Source organism: Mesocricetus auratus, unplaced genomic scaffold, assembly GCF_017639785.1.
Source record: "Mesocricetus auratus isolate SY011 unplaced genomic scaffold, BCM_Maur_2.0 Super-Scaffold_4256, whole genome shotgun sequence".
NCBI lineage: Eukaryota > Metazoa > Chordata > Mammalia > Rodentia > Cricetidae > Mesocricetus > Mesocricetus auratus.
In genome coordinates, this window is record NW_024429182.1 from 128599740 (window position 1) to 128624499 (window position 24760).

Consider the following 24760-nt stretch of genomic DNA (forward strand, 5'->3'; position numbering starts at 1 on the left):
TAAGCCTGTATTTTGGTTGTGACTAAGGGCCAGCATTCATGCAAGTAAGCGGAGAGACCTAGCTGCGGGTCTGGTGCGGTGGAATACTTACTGCCCCGCCGGATATTAATAAGCAAATTGCCCTTCAAGATGGTGCATCCTTGGAGCATCTGAGCCGACGTAACTGAGTCGATGGTTTTTGTTTTCTTTTCTTCATCGCCACAGACTTTGGGGCAGGGGCCTTCACAGGGGATACAGTACATGCTGTTGAAGATAAAGAGTGGACCAAAACCACAGAATTGAGTTTATCTTCTTCATAAAAACAAACAAACAAACAAAAGCAGACAGAAAAGCAAGAAGGCCTTCTGTTTGTTATTACAGCAGCATTTCATGAAGGAACCTTCCTTGAAGCATCCAAGTGATCACACAGTCTCTCCTCCACAGGCCTACCCAAGGCAAGCCATTCCAGCCACAACCACGAGGAGGGAACAAACACATACTGAGGAGGAGGAAAGCGTGCTGCGTGTTTCTAGACAAAATACATGAGCCATGCAAGAAGCATGTGGGTATCGTAGGAATGGAGCAAGCTGGTCCCTGTGGGAGACATATCACAGAAAGGCATTCTGGGTCTCGGGAAAAGTGGAGCTGCTTTCTGAGGAGACCCTTGCCTGCACACCAGAGGAGGCTGGAAAAACTGGCAGGGGTAGGGAAGATATAGCAGGATCTTTGCCACTAACAGGAGTCTAATTCTCCAAGTCAGAGAGCATGAAGCCCGGGAAGGGATTCCACCAGGCACGAGGCACAGTGCAGGCCCATTACTGTCTTGCTAAAGCACAACTGAAATTATATCTTGACAGTGCTCTGCAGAAACTTGTAAATTGATCCAAATATTGTTTTGCTGCATGTACAATAAAAGCCAGGAGCTTCCTCTGCTCTGTAATGAGGTTCTGGTTCAAATGCTACCCTGAGTGCCACACACTATCAGGAGCCAGAAGGACTCACGGCGTACTTCCTGCTTACAGACCATCATTTAGGAAACAGCAGAGAAAATGCTAAGCTGGGGACTACACCTTCCGAGATGTTAGCTGTGTGCAGAATCAGGACCGGGAAGCTGGGCCGATTTCTGAATGAGACAAATGATCCAAATTTCTGGGTGTGTGTGGGATAGCATTACAGTCAAATTATTGTTCTTAAATGCACGTATGAAGAGAAAGAAAATCAGGGTAAAATAATAGCTAAAATTTTACTAAACTCCCCCATCCTCTCCCAAAATAGCACACACATACATTTTGTATTGTTTAAAAGCTTACACGCAACCAATAGTTCTCTGGTAATCTTCCTATTTCTGGTTAGGGGAGTGGGATTGAGGCTTTCAGAGGGTCCTATGGAAACTGGACACAGTAGCCAAAGGGGGGGGGGCGAGGGTGTGAGAAATGACAGTTAGCTTTCCATAATACCACAAGCGACATCTTGTGGCGTCTGAATGAGAATGGCCCCATGGGCCTGTGTATTTGAAAACTCAGGCCCTAGTTGGTGGAACTGTTTGGGAAGGACCAGGAGGTGTAACCTGGTTAGAGGAAGTGTGTCATTGGGAGTGGGTTTTGAGGTTTCAAAAGACTAATGCTGAGCTCCACCCCATTCTATCCTTTGAAATCATAAGCCATATTAAACATATGTTTCTGTAAGTTACCCTGGTCATCACAGCAATAGAAGGGAAACTAAGATGGTTCATATTTCCAGCCCGGGAGGGGGCTTTCGTGTGAACTTTCCTTGTGATATGTTTTTCTAATTTGACTAAACACCAACCTAGCTCCCCCTGAAAAATAAATGCACATTTTTGAAATAACTACAGCTTCATTGCAAAGATGGTACAGAGCACCCAAGTATCCTTTATCCAACTCTCAGAACTGTTGTTACATCTTATACAATGACAATACAGTGTTTAAACCAAGAATCCAACCTGGCAGTAGTGGGGGTTCTGTGCATAAAACCCCACTGCAATCAAGACCCAGGACAACTCCAACAACACAAAGTCCTCCCTTGTGTCTACCTATCCCGCACCTCACTATTCCTAATGCCTGGTAATTGCTAAACTGATCTCCACCTTCAGTTTGGGATCGTTACATTAATCAGTTATGTAGTGCATGACTTCTGAGACTGACATACTTCACATTGCTAATTATCCTTGAAAGGCAATCTTTTCATCGTTGAGTAATATTCCACGGGTAGATGTACCACAGCCTGCTTTACTACTTCTTAGAGGACATTCAAGTTGTTGCTGGATTTTCTTGTCCCACCAGGTCCTGCCACTTCAGTCCCAAATGAACACACAGAGGCTCTATGTTAATTATTAAACTGTTGGCCAAATGACTAGGGCTTCTTGTTGGCTAGCTCTGTCTTCATTATTAACCCATTTCTAATAATCTATGTATTTCCACGTGGTCTTGGCTTACCGGATAATGCCTGGACCTGTTATTCCTTTAGCTGACTACATGTCATCTCTTCTGGTGGACTTCCTCTGCTTTTCTCTGAATTCTCGTCTCCTACTCCCACCTATCTTCCTGCCTCTATTGGCTATTGGCCAAACAGTGTTTTATTCTCCAACCAGTAAGAGAAACATATATACAGAGGGTCATCCCCCATCACAAGTTGTCCTTACTTCCTGGTATTACATCTAAAGAAATTACAAACAACTATCTATGTGCAGTAAATGTTCAGGGTCAACATGACTGGGCTGTAAGGTAATACTACACTTGCTCCTCCCCTGTTTTTATTCAAATAGAAAAATATGAATCGCACCCCCTTTGTTAAAATGTCTAGGTATCATTTAGCACTTAAAAATGTTTTTATAAGGATATGTTCGGATTACATATTTACAGTCTGAGTTTCCAAAAATCCACTCTGGTATAGACAAAGTACAAACAGTATTTTAAAAACCACTTTCAAGTAAGTGCTAAATAGACTTCAGAGGCCCAGAGAAGGACAGCTATTTTTTCTTGGTGGTGTTTTACTTTACAATGGAAAAGGCTGTGAGAATGGGCAGGAGCAAGAGCCCAGTGCTTTAAGACCACACTGCAGGGAAGGAGAACCAACTCCCATGAATACGTAGCACTCTCGCTGTGTGTTGCAGCACAGGTGAATGCCTTGAGTAGAGAGGCATGACAGTTGCCAGCCAAAGATGACACCACAGTGAGTTCATCGACAGCTAGTTACCCTTTGCTACCCCAGCCCCTGAAGGAAGGTCCTGGACTGTGGCTGAGCATCTACCTGCTGCCAGACACGGGTCTCTGGCTCAAGATGTGAACTAGTAAAGCGCTTTCATATACTAAGACTGTGAATGTTTGGATCTAAAATGTCCTTAAAGGCCCACTCTGTAATGGCTTAATCATCAGCTTGATAAAGGCAGTGCCTACCAGGAGGTCTGCCAGACCTTGGTACATGCCCAAAAGCAATATAGAACCAATCAACCTTGGAACAAAACCCCCAAAATCATGGGCTAAAACCCATCCTCGTCATCTTTTCTTTTCTTCTTCTTTTTTTCCCAACACAGGGTTTCTATGTGTAGCCTTGGCTGTCCTGGAGCTCGCTCTGTAGGTAGGTTGGCCTCGAACTCAATGATCCACCTGTTTCTGCTTCCTGAGTGCTGAGATTAAAGGCATACAACACCATGGCCCTGCTCCATCTTCTTTTTTATAAACTGATCACCTCAAGTATTTTGTAACAGAAAGTTGACTAATAGAGACTGAAACACATGAGTAAAATATGACAAAACTTATTTTTGGTAGACTGTATATCATACAATTCTGAGTCATTATACTCCATGGCTTACTTAATTATTTAAATATTTAATTTTTTCCTTTTTTATTGTTATAATGGTACTGTTATAACTAAACAGGTAGGAATTTGCTTTACATCTTAACATTATGAAAGAAAATTCAATCTTTGATTTGATCCAGAGGTCAGCTTATAATAGAAACATCCCCAAATACTACAAGAGAAATGGAATCCTCTTATTGAGGACATGTTGGACAGCTTTTATAGAAAGTGACTGTAGCAAAACTATACATTTTGTACTGGAAGAATTGTTAGCCATGCTGGGGGCTGGACTATGCCAGGGACTGGATCTAGGACCTCCCACAAAAGCTAAGGTCTGGGTCTAGGGCTTCCCATGAGCTGGGAACTGGATTCAGGGCCTCCCACAGGCTGAGTCTAGATCCAGGGCTTTCCATAGGGTAGGGACTGGTCTGAGGGTCTCCCACAGGATGGGTTCTGGATCTAGGATTTCACACAGGATGGATTCTGGATCTAGGACTTCTCACAGGCTGGGGACTGGTTTGAGGGTCTCCCTCAGCTAAGCATGAGAGGCAATCAGAGCCTCCTAGTTCTACTTTGAGGATTTCAGAAATGCATTTGTGTGTACAGCCCAGGAGGCAGAGCCCTCTGCTCTGTTCAGGGGAGGAAACAACAACCCCAGGCCTCTGACTGTCCTGTGTTTCCAGAGCTGTAACATCCTGTTTTCGAGAACATCAGTCCATGATGAGGTTGTAGACGTACCATTTGTTTAGTCAAGAACATCTCTGCTTTCTCACTGAAGCCTCAGGAAGGAAAGCCAGGGGCCACCGAGACAACCAAAGGGACCAAAGGGGCAGAGTTCAGCGGAAGGAGGTTCTGGAGAAAACATGGCTGACCTCACTGCTAGTTCATGTGCAGAGCCCAGGCTTATACTGAGAAGTGGGAGACCTGTCCCTGGGCCACAAGAATGTTAGCGAGGACTTGTCTTCCCTTCCTCTCATACTGCCAAAGCTCTCACTGGGCTAGAACAGGAAGCCAGGGAGGAGCGTCTGTAGTTACCATCACCATCTCTCAGACTTCAGCTCTGCAGGTGGACAGGGAGCGAGACTATCCAGACACCTGGCCAGCAGGCTAACCCTTCCTCTCTAGTGCTAGCAAGGCACTTTCAAAGAAAACAAAGCAGGCCAACAAAAAAAGAAATGAAAACAGACCAGTCAATCCAAGATTCTCATTAAAACAGGCTTAGTCAGTGCCCTCCAACAGCCTCCCCATCTGCATGAACCTCTGGGTGGCTCCTGCCCTCATGGAATATGCAGCAGATTCAACTCCTGGATCAGGGACAAGAGCTACTGACCTCTGGGTGCTGTTGCGGATGAAGCCTGAGGGACATTCTTGCATGCACTCGCCATCGTGGATGACAAAGCCGTCTGAGTCGCTGCTCTCGGCGTTGGGGATGTTGGCGCAGAAATCGCGGTCCACACAGCGCCAGCCCTCGAACCTGTAGGTGCCGGGTGGGCAGGCAGGCACGCACACGCCTTTGTAGTAGTAGTGTCGGCAGGCCACGCAGGTTGTGTTGTCGTCAGGTGTATGGCAGCTGCCTAGGCACTCCGGGTGGCAGCACTCATTGTTCTCGGTGCACGCTCGCTTCCCGCACACACTCGGGCACACTGTGGGAGCAGGGGGAGAAGGCGGTGAGATGAAGGGCTACACAGCCTCCCCTGGGCCATCTGCTGCCACCACCAGCACGACGGTGTCCCAGAGACAGGCTAGGAAAGCCACACTTCCTCTGAGGTCTGCACAGGTAATCCCACACTGGGAAAGGACACAACACATGCCAACTGAGTTCTCTCTTATGAACTGGTTTGCTATGGGATGTGCCATTAAGTTCTAACAAGCCTGCCCTTCTCTTTTCTCATCTGTAAAATGGGATGACTACACCTATTAAAAGGGAGCCCATGGCACAGGTGAACAGAGAGAAATAGAGACCATATGGGCTACTAGTATTATACAAGGCACTGTGGTCCCAGCCCTTGGTGGTATGAGGAATCCATTCTAAGACCCCAGGGGATTCACTACACACACACACACACACACACACACACACACACACACACACACACACACGGAGAAATGGCGCACACAGACTCATGGATATGAACAATGAATCCCCAGTTGGTGGCCTCTTTGGGGGGGGTATAGAAACTTTAGGCAGAAGAGCCCTGCTGGGAGAAGTACTTTGATGGGGGTGGGGTTTCTCTATTTCCTGTGTGCGAGTGAATTGTGCTCACTCTGTGTTTCCTGCCTGTCAAGTCTGCCTCACAGTCCTGGTGTCATGCCTTCCCCGCTTTGATGGGCTCTACCCTCTCTGGGTTACAGCAAACTAGAACCACACACTTTACTGTGTGTCACTGTGTGACTGGTCTCTTGCTTCTGAAACTCCAGAAAAAGAAACCAAGGATATGGACAAGTGCTCAATTTGCACTCAAGAGGATTAAGCAACAATCGAGGCACCACTGTGCTTACTAAAGGTCTTCGGTGGTGCTTGTGCCTGCATGCACCAGCAACTTCTCAGCACAGCACAACCTTCCAGCCACGAGCAAGTCACTAGATCAATTGGTACAGGATGGTAGCACACGAGGTGCACCCAGCCAGGGCCCACCGAACTATAAACCTTGCTAAGTTAAAGGCTGGGTCTGGTAACCGCAGATGCACCATTCATACCCTGAACAGATGCTCTGCTGTGCATTTCCATAAATGTGTTATCATGAGCACACACCATGGTCTGTAAGCCTTACTCATGAACAATGTATAAATCAAGAAACTATGAAATCTGGTTAGCATTACATGTGCCCTATTTTCTTTGGGGCGGTTACTGTTGGGAAACATTACAAAACTATATAAATATGTATATTTTAACTGAGATGTACCAATGAGTCATGATTCCATTTTTCTTATATGAAACGCATGCTAAAAACCAAACCAAACCCCAGCAATCACAGATAACATAAAGAACACACAAGTCTATCTGCCCCCAAAGGCTACTCTGTCAACCTTTCATGTGGCCTTTTCCAGATCCTTTCATGCCTTTACATGGATAAATACAAATATTCCCAAGTAAATGTCAAGCCACTCAGAAAGCACACGTTAGACTCAACTATGAACACACCACCCCCGTTACAGCCATGTCCCAGCATCAAGTACACCCTCAGTCCCCATGCATTACTGTTCTAGGAGCATAGCCATTTTGTGGGCAACCTCGAATGACATTAGGATCAGTTTTCAGAATCGACTGTGCTGAGTCAGCCTGTCCTGTGGTGTCGAAGCAGTCTGTCTATACAGTTATTAGTCACATCCAAGTGTTCCTGTGTCACTGCATTTAAAAACAGGCACCAGACTGTCAACACTTCAATCAGTAGCATAACCCAGTAAGAAAACCAAAGGGTTCTCATGACATGCCAAGGCATAAGTAATCTTGCATTCTTCTCTAAAGTCATCCCCCTGCAGAAGCATTAGTTATTTCCCCCTGCAGGAATTCTGGGTATTTGGCTGGGCACACTTTCATCCCTTTGACTCCTATGCCTCCTAGCCTCCACTGTGGCCAGAGTATGGCCATGTGTCTGAGTTCTGCACAATGGGATATAAGTATTCTTTTTTTTCCCTAGAGCTTACTGGAACATGCCTTAAAAAACACAGTACATGTCCTTCTTTGCTGATTGCAACACAGAAGGAATGCATGGATATTCATGCAGCTATCTTTGACCATGAGGTAACACATGACGGAGTGAGACCAAAGGAACTTGGCCTCTCAAGATGGCGGAGCCCCTAGGCCAGTGGTTTTTAGCATGCATTTTTTATAAGAAAAATGGAATCATGACTCATTGGTACATCTCAGTTAAAATATACCTGTGGGTCACGGCTCCTTTGAGGGTTACTTATCAAGATACCCAGCATATCAGATATATTTACATTACAATTCATAATAAAAATAGTTATGAAGCAGCAATAAAATAATTTTATGGTTGGGGGTTACCTCAACATGAGGAACTGTATTAAAAGGATTGTGGCATTAAGAAGGTTGAAGAGGGGCTGGAGAGATGGCTCAGAGGTTAAGAGCATAGACTGCTCTTCCAGAGGTCCTGAGTTCAATTCTCACAACCATCTATAATGAGATTTGGTACCCTCTCTGGCCTGAAGGCATATATGCAAGGGAATACTGTATACATAATAAATAAACCTTTTTTTAAAAAAAAGGTTGAGGAGTCACTGATCTAGACTAATACCGAGCTGTTGACCTCTGAACTTCTTCAGGTGATGAAAAAAACGATAGGGGATGTCCTTCTGTATATATGTTTCTCATATTGGTTGACAAAAAAAAACAAAAACAAAAACACTGTATGGCCAATAGAGGCAGGAAGATAGGTGGGGCAAGGAGACGAGGAGAATTCTGTGAAAGGTAGGCAGGCAGAGAGGAGCCACAAGGAGACACCATGTAGTGGAGAAGGAATATGAGGTCCTGACCCTTATCTGGTAAGATAAGACCACGTGAAAATACTTAGATTAGTAGGTATGGGTAATAATTTAGTCTGTGTATTTACCTGAGGCTGAAGGGGCAGCAGGACCTGGTGGGACAAGAAACTCCAGCTACAATAAACTTTTATCGATTACATACAACTAACTACCCACAAATAAGACCTGCCTTCAGAGCCATGAACAAAAGAAGGAGAAAAGTCTTCTCACCTGTTTTGACATTTGTTCATTGAAACTAGCTTTTTGGCTGTTTTAGAACATCTATTCTAGCCCCAAAATAAGGAGTTAATTATCTCTGGTCACACCAAAAGAAAATAAGCTGCAGGAGCCCTTAATGTCAGAATATAGACACTGCCTACCATAGCAATTATTTTGAAGACAGTAAAATGGATTTCACTTTTCAGCCTACCATGTTTTTAGCTTCAAACACTATCACTGACTCTTCCACTCGAAGACATGGAAAAATGACATACCTGAAGATGATGTAGTTTGATGATTTCATTACATGCATACATTGCACAGGTCACATCAGTATTTGAGGTCTAAACAAGCACTGGAGTTATTTGTGTTGATTTCAGTTTGTAATTCATCAGTGACAGAAGTGAACAGATCTATTCTGCATGTATTTCACCCACCCAGTATTGGCTGAATGTGGGCTGCATCTATGTGCCAGACAACTGCACACCTGGTCCGTAGCAGTCCCAGACCTCAAGGAAAGGACACCACACGGGGCAGCAGGGGGTTGTGGAAGCACATGGTGTTCCTAGTGCCTTGGGCGTCAGAGACAATGAGATTGGCACTGAGAAGCAGAAGGGTGGTGGGATGACATATCAAGACCATTCCTCAAAGAGAGTCTCACATGTAAATATGGGCTGGGATGTTGCTGGGAACAGGGTAGGGCCAAATGGGGAGGCACCACAAGCCAATCAATTGGTGGATAGTGACCATTGCTTAAAGTTTTAGGCAGGGGTCATGTTTTCACCCTAGAAAGGTCATCAGGCTACAGTGTTGGCATGATGACCACAGTGGGCAGAACAGACAGAAAAATGGCCAGGGGAAAGGAATCTGCTGCTGATTACGCCGTTCCTCTACAGCTTACACAAAAGCCACAGATCCACAAAGTTCAGTATAATCAGCTATAGTCTCCCTGGTAAAGCCATCCCAGCTACCCACTAACACTATGCTCTACTACTGGAGAGGAAGGGAAAACAGATTAGGATTCTCACCATTATCATCAGAGATTATTAATGGGGACCAAATGTCAACTCGTGGAGCTCTTTACTTAAGTGTCACTGGAAAGAAAATGACACATCATAGCAGATAGCAAGGTCAAATATGTAGTAGTAATAGCCCCAACCGTGTAAAAACAGGGGAAAATAACCTTGTGCACTCTCCTTAATCTGCTACCACCAAATGTAAATGCTACATTTTCCCAGGATGAGAAATAGAAATAGACACTTGATAAGACACTTGTTAATGCAAACAAAAATGTGTCCTGTTGCATGTCTGTGATGGGAACTTCTTCCCAACCAAGAACAGTAAAGTTAAAACGTTGTCTTTACAGACAGAACTATTCTTTTTAGGTAGATACCACATCAATGGGTCCCCACCAGATCAATGGGCTCCTTAACATTGAGTGATGCCAGCTGTGAACAAATGCATATCTGCTATTGTGTAAAGGGAGTGTAGAAAGGGCATGCAGAGGAGAGAAGAATGTGCAGGACAGCTGACTTTTTGCTAGAGGACAGACTCCAGAAATCTGTGGTGGCTACCAGGAAGCAAGCAGTGTTCCACTTTCTCTACAGTACAGAGGACTCTGGGAGGCAGCAGGAGAACACAGGGCCGTCCAGGATTAGAGAGTTCTGGAGCCAGCCTCAGAAGCCTGCTGTAAATTTTGTCTCATCTTGATGTATATAAATATTATTAGTGTTCAGGACTATTAAGGGATTTCTTGAAAAGCCCCGGGCAGCACGTCTCGCCAGCAGATGGATGGTTGCTCTACAGGAGTGCCAAACTTAAAATTTACTGCAGTAACCAAATTTCCAATTACAGCCCTATGGGGAAAAGGAGGGGACCTCTTCCCCAGCTCCTAGGGAGGAACACACGGGCACGGTTAAGGGCAGCTCGACCTTAAAAAGAAGAAACTGAAGCTGCTGTGAACTAATGCACACAGGAAAGGAAATTGATTTTGCTCATGAGACCATTCTATTCCTTGGAATTCATTTGTACAGGGATGACAATAAAAACAAAACTTAACGCAAACAGCCAGAAAGTCACAATGCGCCCTGTGCCAAAGACCAGGAAGAAAGGTTCAGGGCCAGTGTGCATATTTAAAAACTCCTCTTCATTTCTTTAGGAGAGAAAAATCGAGTCTCGAACATCAGCCTTGTAACTCTCTTCCTCCCCAGAGTCCTTGCATTTATTAAATTCTAATTTCTTTTTAACCTGTTTGCTTTTGTCAGTAAATCCTTTACCGATTGCAAGCTCCGAGAAACCGTATCTTCAAAGCACAGATGCCGAAGTTCTTTGCCAGGAGATGGGAGCCTCAACTTTTCACAAGGAAAGAGGGGCCCCTCCGCCACACAAGTTTTTACCGTGCAATTAATTTTAACCCCAATAACTGCTGAGGGACAAAACTGGCCTGTGGATGTGGAGGTAAGCTAAAGCGTCTGAGTCAGGCACAGAGAGAGTAAGGTAGCAGAAACTGCCAAGCAGGAGGGAGGCACTAGGCAAGCAAAGTGGGAAAGACAGGCAGTAAGTAGAGGCCTGGGGAGTGAGTGGGAGCTAACGGGTACTGTGGGTGTTGTTGGAGCCTATGGGGAGCACCGCTCTGAACAACCAAAAAACACCATATTAAGTTGTAGTCCGAACTCTTGCCTGGGGTTGAAAGGCCATTTTTGTATCAGCCTGCAAGTCTCTCCGGTCAAGAAACCACACATCCCTTGGAAACCCGCTCCTAGGATTCCCATGGGGCTCCCCAGGATCGAAACTGTGTCCATAAGACCTGTCTGCAGGCTGTGGCACAGGGCTTGGCTGCCTAGCTCAAAGGCAGCCTTTCTTACTTCTTTACTACAACCATCTCTCTATGGAAGAGTGAAGGTAAGCCTTGAATGGACTTGTGGCTGACCTTGGAGGCATCATTCCCAGTAGCCAAACATGCAGACCTCCTCTTCCATCCTTCCCCTCTCCCTTGCTTTCTTCTCACATATGCTTAGGTGGGAGTTAACTTGACTCCTTCCAAGGCAAGAGTACACGTAATACTTAAGACCATAATGATAATATTGCATGTTTTTAAATATATTTTATGTGTATGGGCGTTTTGCCTGGATGCATGTATGTGTGCCACATTCATATCTGATGCCCAGAGCTTAGAGGAGGGTGTCAGATCCCCTGGAACCAGAGGTACAGATGGGTGTGCACCAATGTTCACTATTTTGGTGCTGGGAACCTAACCTGGGTCCTCTGAAAAAGAGCACCAAGTGCGACCAACCATGGAGTCATCTCTCCAGTCTCCCCATAATCTATTTGTAGAGCTCCGCTCAGACTCAACCATGGCGCCAAGGGCCCAAGGACAGATGTCAACCAAGGCTGGTCACACTTTCTGTTTGGTTCTCAAATTAACCAGTGAGGAGGCTTCCAATAATGCATTGCATGTCTTCCTGCCTTTCAAAGGAGGCGGAGATGGACCAGAGAACTCAGGACTCCTTGTGGTTTTGTCGGAAGTGCTAGTTTTCACAGAATGATTGTCTTTATTGGCAGGGACTGTACCAGACTACAGAGAAGGGGCATGGAGCCCATGGTGGGCATAGGGAGTGTTGTCTATCTAGCACCCTTTCAGGTCCGTCAAATGCTCTCAATTTATAAAACGGTCTTCAATCTGCCCTCTTACCTCTCCTCACATACTTCTCCCCAATCTAATACCCCAAGCAAATACATTACTATTATTGAATGTATCTCTGGGGAAAAAAATCACGTTGAAATTTGGCTGCTGTCATTGTGGTGGTTCATACGTTGGAGCCTTTGGGAGACAATTAGCACTAGATATGTCACCAGGGTGGGACATCATTAGGTCAGTAGAGGCTTTATCATAAGAGGAGAGAAGCAGGCAAGCTCAGCATGCAATGTCTTGGCCATGTTACAAAGCAGTAGGAATGCTCTCACTGGAGGCCAACACCATTTTCTTGAACTTCTCAGTCTCCAGAACTATGAAAAGTAAATACTTTTTTCTTTATAAATTACCCAGCACCAGGCATGTCCAGTGAGACAAGCATACATCGAAAGAGGAATGAAGTGTTGGTGAGCCAGGTTTCTCAGGCTCAGAGAGCCTGCATCCTAGCAAGGTCTGCAGACTCAATGGAAAAAGGGTTAAATCACAAAGTAAAACTAGTGATATACACAGTGAGAGAGGGGAGGGAGAGACAGAGTAAGAATGAGGAGGAATAGAAATGCTTTCTTCAGAAGGAAGACAAGAACCTAACACTTATGGTCTTCCCATTGTTGGAACGAGAGCCCCATAGCTGAACTGATTACATAAAAGCCAGCCACAGAGTTTAAAACAGCATCGATGCAAGTGTCTGCTTGGAAGACTGTAGCCACTATTCAGTCAGTTACAAAGCAAAGGAAATTTCACGTGGCAACCAGTGTCTTAAAAGCTCATACATAAAATCACATTGGTAACACTATTTCCTGCCTTATGCCAAAAACCAAACCAAAACACCTCCGTTTCTGGAAGGACAGAAGACAGATCCAGAGAAGACATCATTTTAAGCCAGAATCCAAGATACTTCAGTTTCTGTTTGAACTGGAAGACTGTAACAGCTCGAGAACTTCCACAAGAGAAAAGCTTACTTGAACTGAACATTCCTGGAGCACGGCATGTTAGTGAGGGACATTTGCACACTAGTCACAAGAGCTCACAACTTTTTCAGCATCTGTTGTGACAAGACATTTTCCCCCTTCTTGGCTTTCAAAGGATTTCCAACTCAGTTTGGGGCTGGCTTGCTTCATAACATGGAGACCCCTGAACAAAGCAACGGCACTCGGGAAGTTTCTTGACTCTTGGGGTGCATGTGGAGGGGTAGAAGCCACACATTGTTACTCCTCTCTGGCTTTGTTCTCTGCTTTCTTCCACACCTCCAAAGCTTTGCTTTGCAGGCAGCAAGCTACAGACAGCCAGAGTCGGCAGTTTACAGGTGGTCCCCACTCAATCCCAAACACCTCTACGAAGCCCTGAGACATTGCTACAAGCAGCACTAAGGAAGCCCCCTGCTTCTCAGGAGCCAGACAGCACTGCTCTTGGCCTGCTTCCCCCACAAATTCCAGGTACATAGGCCTTCTTGCAGTGCACAGTCCCCAGGTTCTTAATGAAGCTCTGGCACATGGGGGCACAGGGCTGCTCTCTGGACCATGCTTACAACCCGATTCTAACAGCACAGAAGCAGTTTCAATGATGTAGAATATGCTGACCCTGAAAGACCAACTATGGTCTCTCATGCCCAAGGCAACTTGTTCTAACTCAGATCTGAAAAGTACGGACATGCCCATACTCAGTGGGCTCATTCTGAGCTTCTAAATCACTGAAAATTCCCAGGTCATCCTTCCTATAAAAGCTGGTTGAGTCTCACTTACATAAATGCAATTTATACCACAGAGGCAAAATACAAGACTGCTTATTAATACGGAGTTAACTTTCAGTGTTATTTCCCATATGACTGATGATGCTTTAAGCATGTTATTTATATACATGATTTAGTCCTCCTAACAATCATAGAGGGCACAAATCATTCACTTGTAGATGACCAAACTGGAGACAACTGAGAGAGTAAGTAACTTGTGCAAGGGCATCAGGCTGCTGTGCCGCAGGCATCACATCCAGAGCTCCCCCGCCCATGATGGCAGCCTTTCCACTCTCTGAGGCATATACCTCAGTCTGAAGGACAAAACTAAGGGAACACATACCCTGGAAAAGGGGCCAGCATCCAAATGATAATAAAGGGATAATACGTATCAGCTCAGTTTTCTTTGTTTATTGAGTTGAAGCCAATGGAAATCTCATGGACATTTTTAAAATTTAAAAGGCTGAATTTTTATTCCTCAGAAAAATGGGAATAAACCTACCACAAGACCCAGCAACTCCACTCTTAGGCATATATCCAAAAGATGCCCATTCATATAACAAAGATGTCTGTTCCACTATGTTCATAGCAGCTTTATTTGTAATAGCCAGAACTTGGAAGCAACCTAGATGTCCCTCATCCGAAGAGTGGATAGAGAAAATGTGGTACATCTACACAATGGAGTACTATTCAGCAGAAAAAAATAATGGAATCATGAGATTCGCAGGCAAATGGATGACACTAGAAGAAACCATCCTGAGTGAGGTAACCCAGTCACAAAAAGAGAAACATGGCATGTACTCTCTCATATATGGATTTTAGACATAGATCTGGGGAGTGCCAGCCTACAATCCTATGGCCAGAGAGTCTGGGAAACAGAAACTACATTTAGTGGCTGGTTAAGTACTGAGCTGAACTCAAGAAAGCCAGTATCAGAGAGGGAGGACTGATGATCAAAGGGATTAAGACTGGGCTGGTTTAACCCCCAGAAACAGCTGACCAGACAAAGGTTAACTCTAGAATCCCAGGCATCAGCCTGGGAATCCAGCATGGGACTGATCAAGACCCCCTGAATCTGGGTGTCAGTGAGGAGGCCTAGGTAATCTATTGAGCCTTGGGCAGCAGATCAGTACCCATACCAAGTATACACACGGACTTTGGACTCCCATAGAACAATGTGAGGTGCACTCTCACCCTGAACTCTTGGGGAAGGGTCTAGGCCCTGCCCTATATGAAATGACAGACTATGGACACCCCCATGGAGGGCCTCACCCTCCCTGGGGGAATGAGGGGATAACGGGGGGGGGGGGGGGGATGCGGGGAGGGCACGGGAGGAGGGGAGGGAAAGGGAGAGGGACCTCGTACTGACTTGTGAAGCAACCTTGTTTCTTATCTAAATTTAAAATGGAAAATAAAAAATATTAATAAAAAAAAAAAAGGCTGAATTTTTTTTTAAAGACAGAGTTTCTCTGTGTAGCCCTTGTTGTTCTGGAACTTGTTCCATAGACCAGGCTGGCCTCGATCTCAGGGATCTTTCCGCCTCTGCCTCCAGAGTGCTGGGATTAAAGGTGTGTGGAACCATGCCTGGCCTCAAGGCTGGATCTTGTTGGTATCTGCAAAGATGCACACTCAAGCTGCGGTTTCTCTACTGGAAGATACACAGAGAGCATGGCTTATCAGATAGGAAATTCTGTGTTAGCGGGGAACCAGACCAGAAAGACCCAAAGGGTACAGGCCCCTCAGAGTCAGTTCTAACCAATCAAGTCTGCTTCATAGGACACAATGCAGCTGGCGCTTTACCGGGCGCCAACTTTCAAATGCCCAGAGCCAATATTCTGGGAGGTAATTATGGCTCTTTTTCAAGGGCCTTACTCAGTCACAGCTCATGCCATACTCAAGAACTGCTCCTTAGCAAGCTCGCAAAAACCATTCTAACGGTACAGGAGCATTCTTTCTGTCCATCCATACAGTTTAGTAAGACTGAAACTTCATCATAGAAGAAAAGAAAATTTTAGTCAGGACCGGTGAGAGGACTCGGTAGGCAAAAGGCACTGGCTACGGTTCTGGTGTCCTACTGAATCCCTGGAATCCACACGGAGGGGAGAGAATCAATTGCCACAGATTGTTCTCTGACCTCCACATACATGCTGTGGCATGCATGCATCTCCCCCAGTAAGGTTTTTAAAGCGGGGGGTGGGGGGCAGCTGAGTGTGTCTTCCCCTTGGGAGAGCACAGTTTGAAGGCTTAGAGAAAGCAGCCAAGCAGCATCTCCCAGTCCAGGACAGAAGGTAAGTCACAAAGTTCAGCTGCTGAAGCATCTGAGAATATTTCATTAACGAGCAAAAGAAACAATCGTCTACTACAATGCCCGTGGGATCACTGAAGCCTCAGGAACCGAGCAGTGCTGGGCAGAGCATTGAGAAAATAGGAAAACAAAACACTGCAAAGGGGTAACAAAGAAGCCAGAAGGAGGAGAGTTATAAATAGCACCATTAACCAGAAAGCTGGGTAGGAAGACAGAGGCGCTGCTGACCCAAAGACGGAGAACAGGAAATTTCAATCAATAACAGAGGCCGAGAAAGCAGAAAGGGCTCGGGGTTCTTTTGCTCACTATGCACTAGGAGATTCCCTTTTCTTCCTGCATATTTTCCAGTATTCACTTTATTGACACATTATGGTATGGGTATGGTTTTTCATTTATTGACAAATTCAAGGTCAATTTTGTGATGTGTATTTCTCCTCTTGATTAAGTATTGTGCTTATACTGATCTTTTAAAATGCAATGCATAATTAAATACAGACTGTAGATAGTTACTCATAATAGTTAGAACTTATAGTTAGGTTTTCTAGATATACAGAAATATATTTGAGATAGATAAATAGTCTTCAAACCTTTCAAAGACCTTCAGAAAATGGCATTTTAAATGGTTTAGGGTTTTTCTTGACAATGAGAAATGTCTGCTCCTGGCAGCACCAATTACATCTGAGAGGAAGATGGGCATCAAAGAAACTTATTATGGAGTTTGCTTTCAACATGGCAAGATTAGCCATTTGGGCAAGAAACTGATCTTGCCTAGACTGTTTGACTGTTGCTGAATAAACTGGATATGCAGGACCCACAAGAAAGTGCTGAACTCGAACAATCCTTCAGGGTTCCTGCTTCATGGAAGAGTCTACAAGATTTTCTAAGGACACAGAAAAATGACTGACACACTGCTGATGCAGATGGACAGTTTGAAATTCCCTGCTTTGCTGAGAAGTCTTCCAGGCACACTGTGGCCTATGGGCTGAAGATGGATGTCCCAACAATACAGACTAACTTCAGGTAACTGTACAGGTAGCAAGATGTCTCTGTCAATCCTAGTGTTTATATATTATCCTTCTGTGGTCTTTGATAGAGTTGAAGGCAGATAGTTATAATTATAGTTTTCTTTAGTTATGATAAAAGATAAGCTACATATAGAACTTTGGACTCACAAGGATGGAATAGATGATATTCTCTTTAAATCTTGCTAAAATATTGTAACTGTGTTCTTACTTGATAACTGTTCTGTTATATATAATTCGACTATGTTAAAGTTAAGACCTTTCTTTTTGTATAGACAGAAAAGAGGAGATGATGTGGGAAGTCCTGTGTATATGTCAATAAAGCACTGTTGGCCAATAGGGAACCAAGATAGGTGGGACTAGGAGTCCAGGAGGGCTCTGGGAAGGAGAAACACAGGAAGTCGAGATGTAACTGCCATGGGGTAGGAAGCCTGGAAATTTCTCCGGTAACAGAAATACTTAGATTAACAATTATGGGGTAATTACTTAAGTCAGAGCTAGCCAGCAAGAAACAAGCAAGGGCAACAGCTTCATAATTAATATAGCCTCCTGTGTGTTTATTTGGGACTGATGCGGGTCTGGATCCAGGCTGATGGGAAGGCCTCTCTTTACAACACATAATTCACATATTTTATAATTCGCCCAAAGTGGAAAATCTGGTAGTTTTAAGTGTCTTCATAGAGTTGTGCAAATACTACCACAACCAATGTTAGAAATTTTTCATCATTCTGAAAGGAAAACCCACACCCACCACCTAACCTCTCCCTGCCTCTGAGCAATCTTACTCTTGTCTCCTAGAAATTTTTCATCATTCTGAAGGAAAAACCCACCCCCACCACCCTAACCTCTCCCTGCCTCTGAGCAATGACTAATCTTACTCTTGTCTCCACTGACTTGCCTGCCAGGAGCATTTTATTTAGTGGAGTCAAACCGGATATTCTCCTGTGTCCCTTCTTCCATTTAACACAACGCTCTGAAGGTTCACCCCTGGTATGGCATCTGCTAGCACTTCATTCCTTTTGATTTTCGTTCATGAATCTGGACTTTTGTGATTCACACTGTGGGAAAGCGAGTCTTTCTATAATGTGTGGTGATAATATCACAGGTACTCTGACTAGAAATGCTGAAAACATTGACAAGTTTTAAAATGAGAAGGATGCCAAAGACAAGGACGGCAGACGATGGGGGCCAGAAGAGACCACTGCCTGAGAAGGGTCTATTTGTACCCCAGAATCCTTTGCTTTACTCAAAGGAAGGACTTGCTAACTCTGAAGGGGGGATGTCCTTCTGAGTGCTGTGAATGTATGTCTCTCTTACCGGTTGATGAGTGAAGCTGTTTCAGCCAATGGACAGGCAGGATTTAGCCAGGCGGGAAATCCAAACAGGGATAGAGAAAGGTAGCAGGAGGAGTCAGGGAGACGCCATGTAACAACTGGGGGGTCAGGAGACCCAGGCATCACTGGTAAGCCAAAGGCCACATGGAGTTAAACGGATTAATAGAAACGGGCTACTAATTAAGAGAGAGGTGGTCAGCCCAAGACAATGACCAAACAATGATAAGTAGATATTAAGTCTCAGAGTGGCTATTTCATAGCTGCCACGGAACCGGGCGTGCAGAGGAAAGCTGGTCTCCTTTATATATCTATGCACACTAACTCGTGCTGTTATTCCATGGCTAGGACTGTCGCCTGGCTTGATCTGCAGATGGAGTGCTTCTCCCCTCAGCTCGGCATGCTACCTGCACCACTGATAGAGACCCAAATGCACAGGCAACGTTGAGTTTGAACTCGGTAGAAACTTCCGACAGACGGACACTAAAGCTGCATCGCAGAAGGCTGCTGGGATGGCAGAGAGCAAAGGTCAACAAGAAAAAGATGGCACTGGTGGGCCCTCAACCTTACAGTCTGTTCAGCAGCATTATGGATTCCCATTTGTTACAGTGTACTTTCAGATCATCTAAAGCATTATTTTCAACCTGCTTCAAAACCTACATAGAAATCTGAAGAGCACGGGCAGATTTTAATGAGAGGAAAACAATGAAACCCGCGTGAAGCCAGTACTGGGGTGAGGATGGAAGGACCCCCATGCTGATGAGCCGCGGTCAGCAGAGCAGGGCTGCTTCACGGCTGGGGAGTCTCTCTCTATCTCTCTCACCAAGCTCACAGCACACACACAGTTTTCGCTTTTCCTTAAGAGTCCTGAAAAAGAGAGAGAAACAAGAAGTCTCTGCTGAGCGCTGACTGCAGCCCTGAGCAGCAGGCTTGGGCACATGAAGACACAGATCACTTATGACTGCCTGTCACAGATGCTTAAATGGACAGGATGGAAAAAGAAATACCCTTCGCACACTTAAAAATTACTCTAAGTTATTTTAAATTTGGAACTGTTTGTATATTCCTTATAAGTTTATAAAACTCACACTGTCTCTCCATGACTAACTACAGTGGAATTGAAGAGAGTATTCTATATTTATAACTCGTCTGCTAGCTCGTGCTTACAGCCCCATTTCCAATCTCTGTTACTGTACACAGAGTTATGTGAAGTACCGTGGGCTCCTAAATGCCGTTCACTTCCTAACAAGGCAGGCCTGTGTCCCATAGGGGCAACCTGGTGGTTGTTATGACCAAATGAAGGCCAGGCTCACACAGGAGGCCTCAAGCATTGTTGCTTAGGCTGCACCTCTTAGGATGGGAATTTGAGCCTCTTTTGGGGCAATTACATACCTAACTGGGATGACCCAGAGATCTGTATCAATGATGTAAATTCATCACCTACACACATTCCCAGAGACTCGGTGCCTTATAGTTGTGAGCCTCTGTCACCTCTTCCTTTTGATTCTAGTGGGATTACTGTACAAAAGGCACAAGGTTTTAACATCCCATGCAAAAAGCCCCTCTCTCTATGTACATGAATGTTTATGTCAAGATAATGGAAATGACTGAACAGTGCTACCCGTAGGGAAACTATTCCTTAGAACAGAGCACACAAGCCTTATAGTGAAATTCTATTATGAAAAGCAAGACCATTTACGGAGAGAATAATGAATGTGTAAGATACCCGTGCATGTAGACTACCCATGGAATTCAGATGCTTAACGTGTACACGGAACATGCATCACCTGCTCACAGCCGCTCCCATAAACAGTAAGAACAGCTGCTCTAACACTGCTTAGCCACAGTTTGGCAAAAAGCACACCCAGAATCTTCTTTGAAATAGCGCTTCTGGTAACTGTTGCATCTCATTTCATACTGCTCCGAGAGAAACAAATCTCCATAAAAACAAGGAAAAAAAGTTGAAAGTCCACTCTTTTTCCTCATGAAACATCAGAAGGGGGAACAGGTGCCTCACCTCAATTCCGTGACTAATTATGAAGCTGGTTTATTTTTATTGCAGTTTTTTCCTTTTTCCTATTTATATCACTTAATGCCTCCAGATTCATTCTTTTTTGGAATCTTAAGTATTTTACTATATGCAATTATGCATCTTAAACTCCATTACAACTACCCATCATAATCCCACATACGAAATAAATTACCACTAAAAATGAGAATACCTGAGAGATGTGTCTTAGGTAATTCCGTGGCTGTGTGAACAGAGAAGTTTACATAAACTAAGATGACTTTGACATCATAAGCCACAATGAACAGAACTGAAGTTCCAGGATGCATAGCTGCATTTAAAGCTCTTTAAGAAACCCGCACTTTCTAAACACAGCACACTCATCAACAGCCGTGGACAAGCAACCTGCAACCTGCGCCATCACAGCCTCTGCACCTCTGCTCGCCACTCCTGCGTTCCTGCCATGCCCCTTCCTCATGGAGTGCTTCGGGTTTCTAAGCATCTGTGGCTCTCAACCTTCCGAGCTGCGGCCCTTTAACACAGTTCCTCAGATTACATTGATTCCCGGCCATAAAACTGTTTCTTTGCTACTCTACAACTGCTATTTTTGTTACTGTTACGAACTGTAATGCAAATATCTGATATTCAACCACAAAGGAGTCATGACCCCAGCTTGAGAACCACTATTTTAGAGCACATGCTAGACTACATCACCACAATCTACTCTTGTGTTGATCAATCTTCATGCTGGCTCCACCTTTACTAGGCTGAGAATACGACCTTGGACAGGATGCTCGCCTAGCATGCTCAAAATCCTGGGTTCAACTCCCAGGACCCTTCCTACAAGACAGTAAAAATAGAAATTTTTCCTACCAAGTAGCAATCATAACAAAAATTCAGCTAGACCTTTAAATTATCCAGGATGGTGGAAAACAATTGTCTCTAATAATCATACATCCTGGTTAACATTAGACTCATGAAAACCAGGGTTTTGGTGAACCTGACAAATACTACCACCTGCAAAAATACATGGAACTATTTAGCCTATTTGATAGTTCAAAAGTGCCTAGGGGGGGAAAATGCAACTGTTGAAATATCATGTTCGGAATGTCTTTGCCAAAAACTAACATGCAGATACCTTGTTAATACACTAACAGATAAAGCTGCCTGAAGATCAGGGAGCAAGGCTAGCCACTAGTTAGCCATAGAGGTCTGGAGGCCTGTACAGACCGACAGGGAGTGATACGGCTGGGCAGAGAGGAAGTGATAAAGTGGGAGGAGATAGGAGCTCAGCGTCTTTTTGGCTGGGAAGTTGACTAGGTAAGGTAGCTGTGGTTTTGCTCCTTCGTCTCTCTGATCTCAAGCATTCCCCCTCTATATCTGACTCTGGGCTTTTATTATTAAGACCAATTAGAACTCATGTTACAGGCACACAGCTTTAATTTCAGTACTCAGGGGACAGAGGTAGGCGGATCTCTGTGAGTTCAAGGCCAGCCTAGTCTACAAAGCAAGTCCCAGGACAAAAAAACCTTGTTTCAAAAACTGATGAGAGAGACAAATAGACACACACACACACACACACACACACACACACACACACACACACACACACACACACACAGAGCACGCCACACACACAGAGCATGCCACACACACACACACACACACACAGAGAGAGAGAGAGAGAGAGAGAGAGAGAGAGAGAGAGAGAGAGAGAGAGAGAGAGAGAGAGCGCAACATTTTTCATTTCTACAGACTTCTTTGACTTTTCTTTTTTTGAATTTTGTGAGCAGAGGAGGTGATGGGTGATGGAGGCAATGAACTTCCTTGGGGGGAAAAAGGTATCAACTCTGCTGGAATGCATTAGAAGGGTTGATGTTCCATCTTGTCAATAGGATATCAATTATTCTAGAAATGATCAGCATCAACCAGGTTTTGCTTTGTTTTGTTTTAAACGGGACTCTGCAGTATGGAAAAGTTCACTGAAGGAATTCAAAGTTCAAGATGCCCTCTTTAAGGAAAACCAAACCAAAACAAAACAAACCAGTAACAGTTGAGGACTTTGTTATTTTGCTGCTGCTGTTTTTGTTAAACTGGGTCCAGACTGGAAGCCAACACAGGCACAGTGGGTGCAATGCCAGCTGACAAAGCTATTCAGGTGTAAAATGCCAGAGATAGGCTCCTTCTGCCTTTTCCAATTAATTAGGAACCGTATGTCTGTGAATTTTCATTTGGTCTCTGAACTATTATCTCCTGATCTCAGCTATCTAGCTCCCTCTAGAGTGTTGTTTAAATTACCAATGGTTATTGTATTGCTGAAACCCACCCAATTGGAGACGGACTGGGGGAACTCCAGGTATCCTTCTAGACACAGGTATGGTACCTGTATAATGTGATGTCAGCTGATCCCACTAGGTTGGGGGCAGAGAAGGTCAACCGTGGAAGATACAGGTGGCTTTCTGCTTTCCTCCTGTCTGAACCTTTACCCCAGCTCCCCTCCTCATACCCTTTCATCACCTTCCAAAGACATTCTAGAATATCCTCTGGGCTGGTTTTCACGGTCCACAGAAATCATGGTTTGGAGATGAAGGAAATTAACAGGCAGAATGGCCATCTCTGTAAAACCGAAACCCAGTATGTAGGCAAGGCCAGTCCACAAAGCACAGCGAGGCTGCAACTTGGAAGGGCACTAAAGAATTGTTTTCATGTCATCCTTGTGTTAAAATAGAAACGTTCATAAACGGAAAAGGGCCAAATGGTGCTCAAGCTCCAACAACGGTACCCACGACCCCACAAAAGTTTGGCAATAACAAGGATACAGGTACCATACCATTCCCAAACTAGTTTAGTCTTTTTCCCTAAGTTTTGTAAATTCTGGACTCAACCTGAAATAAGGATCTGAAAAGGCTAGATTTATCTCTTTTCTTCAGAGGAATAAGCAATGTAGCAACTTCCTTGAAACTCATGTCAAAAGAGTGCTGCATTTCCACAGACTCCAGAGCGTCCTCATCTCGCAGTAGGGTGCCTGGAGGTCAGGGTGCAGAAGCCACAGAGCCTGTAAACTGGTCTGCAACAACCTTCAGGTTGTGACTGGGGACTCACACAGCAAGCGTTATCAGTGAAAAAACGTTTATTAAAAAGAACCAGGAAGAAGAGAACAGAACATACCCTGCGAACATGAGTGACCCAGGTAAAGGCTGAAGACTGCTCCCTTGTTATGGTGGGAGCCATACATGCAACTTCTGTTAAGAAATGCTTTCTGAAAAGGAAGAGGCTTTTGGTGGCCTCCCTTCTCCCACAGTCTAGGTTCCTTCCCTAGGTGAAAGGAGGAATGGCCACCTGAAGTCTGGGGTATATTACTTTGTTCTACTTCACTAAGGAGACAAATGCCCAAGAGCCATTGGCTTCTGGAACAAAGGAAACTCAGGAAGCAGAGGACACCTTCTCTTGGCAGATGAAGAAAGTAAAGCTCAGATACTCCAAGCTCTGGAAGTCACAGCCTCACTTACTGGAGCAGGGCTATGTTCAGGCTTCCAAGCCCTGGACGGAGGGGGTTGTGACACCAGAAAAGCAGCATTTCTCACCTCTGAAATCACAAGCCCTTTGAGCACACAAACCATATATCTTCTTTAAAAGTACTGGGAATTTTGAAATAGATTTGGCTCTATTTTCTAATTCTGAAACTTTTAAAACGACTACTCTATCAAAGTCAGATCAAACAGATGGAGTTTCTTGATGCGGTTTCCTTGGTGCCCGACTACAACAACAGCACCTGAACTTTCTCCTGCACCGTGTCTTCCGAAATCCACATTCTCAGCCCACGCTGCCCACTGGCCGGGTGCCATTCAGGAGCACAAATGATACATCCCAAACCTGTTACTTCCGTCCTCCTGCCCTCTCCACATTTCATGTTCATAATCCTCCCCTCCACCCACTCCCCAATCCTTTGAAATTTCTAAGCCCCAGCAGAGGAAGCACTGTAGGGCTCTTAATAAGCTCAGTCATGCTCAAAATATCCGTTTTACCCACAGGGTACTGGAAGCAGCAATTCCAACCGGAACACATCTAGGCACGAGATAATCTGTCTCTAAAACTCAACATTCAGAATTCCTAAAAGCACCATTCTTAGGCAGTCTTATTTGAGTTCTTGGGAACTTGAACATTTTGGGGGGTGGGAAGGT

The 24760-nt window shown here is 44.7% G+C and overlaps 1 protein-coding gene across 1 annotated transcript in view; it reads right to left on the bottom strand.

Moving 5' to 3' along the window:
• Positions 1–24760, bottom strand: part of Igf1r (insulin like growth factor 1 receptor) — a 280892-nt gene that overhangs the window by 57089 nt on the left and 199043 nt on the right. Inside the window, exons 3-4 of the mRNA XM_040730426.1 lie at positions 5126–5438; positions 92–243 (exon numbers count right to left, since the gene is read on the bottom strand). Of these exons, the coding sequence (XP_040586360.1) occupies positions 92–243; positions 5126–5438 (465 nt within the window). The remainder of the gene's footprint in view (positions 1–91; positions 244–5125; positions 5439–24760) is intronic.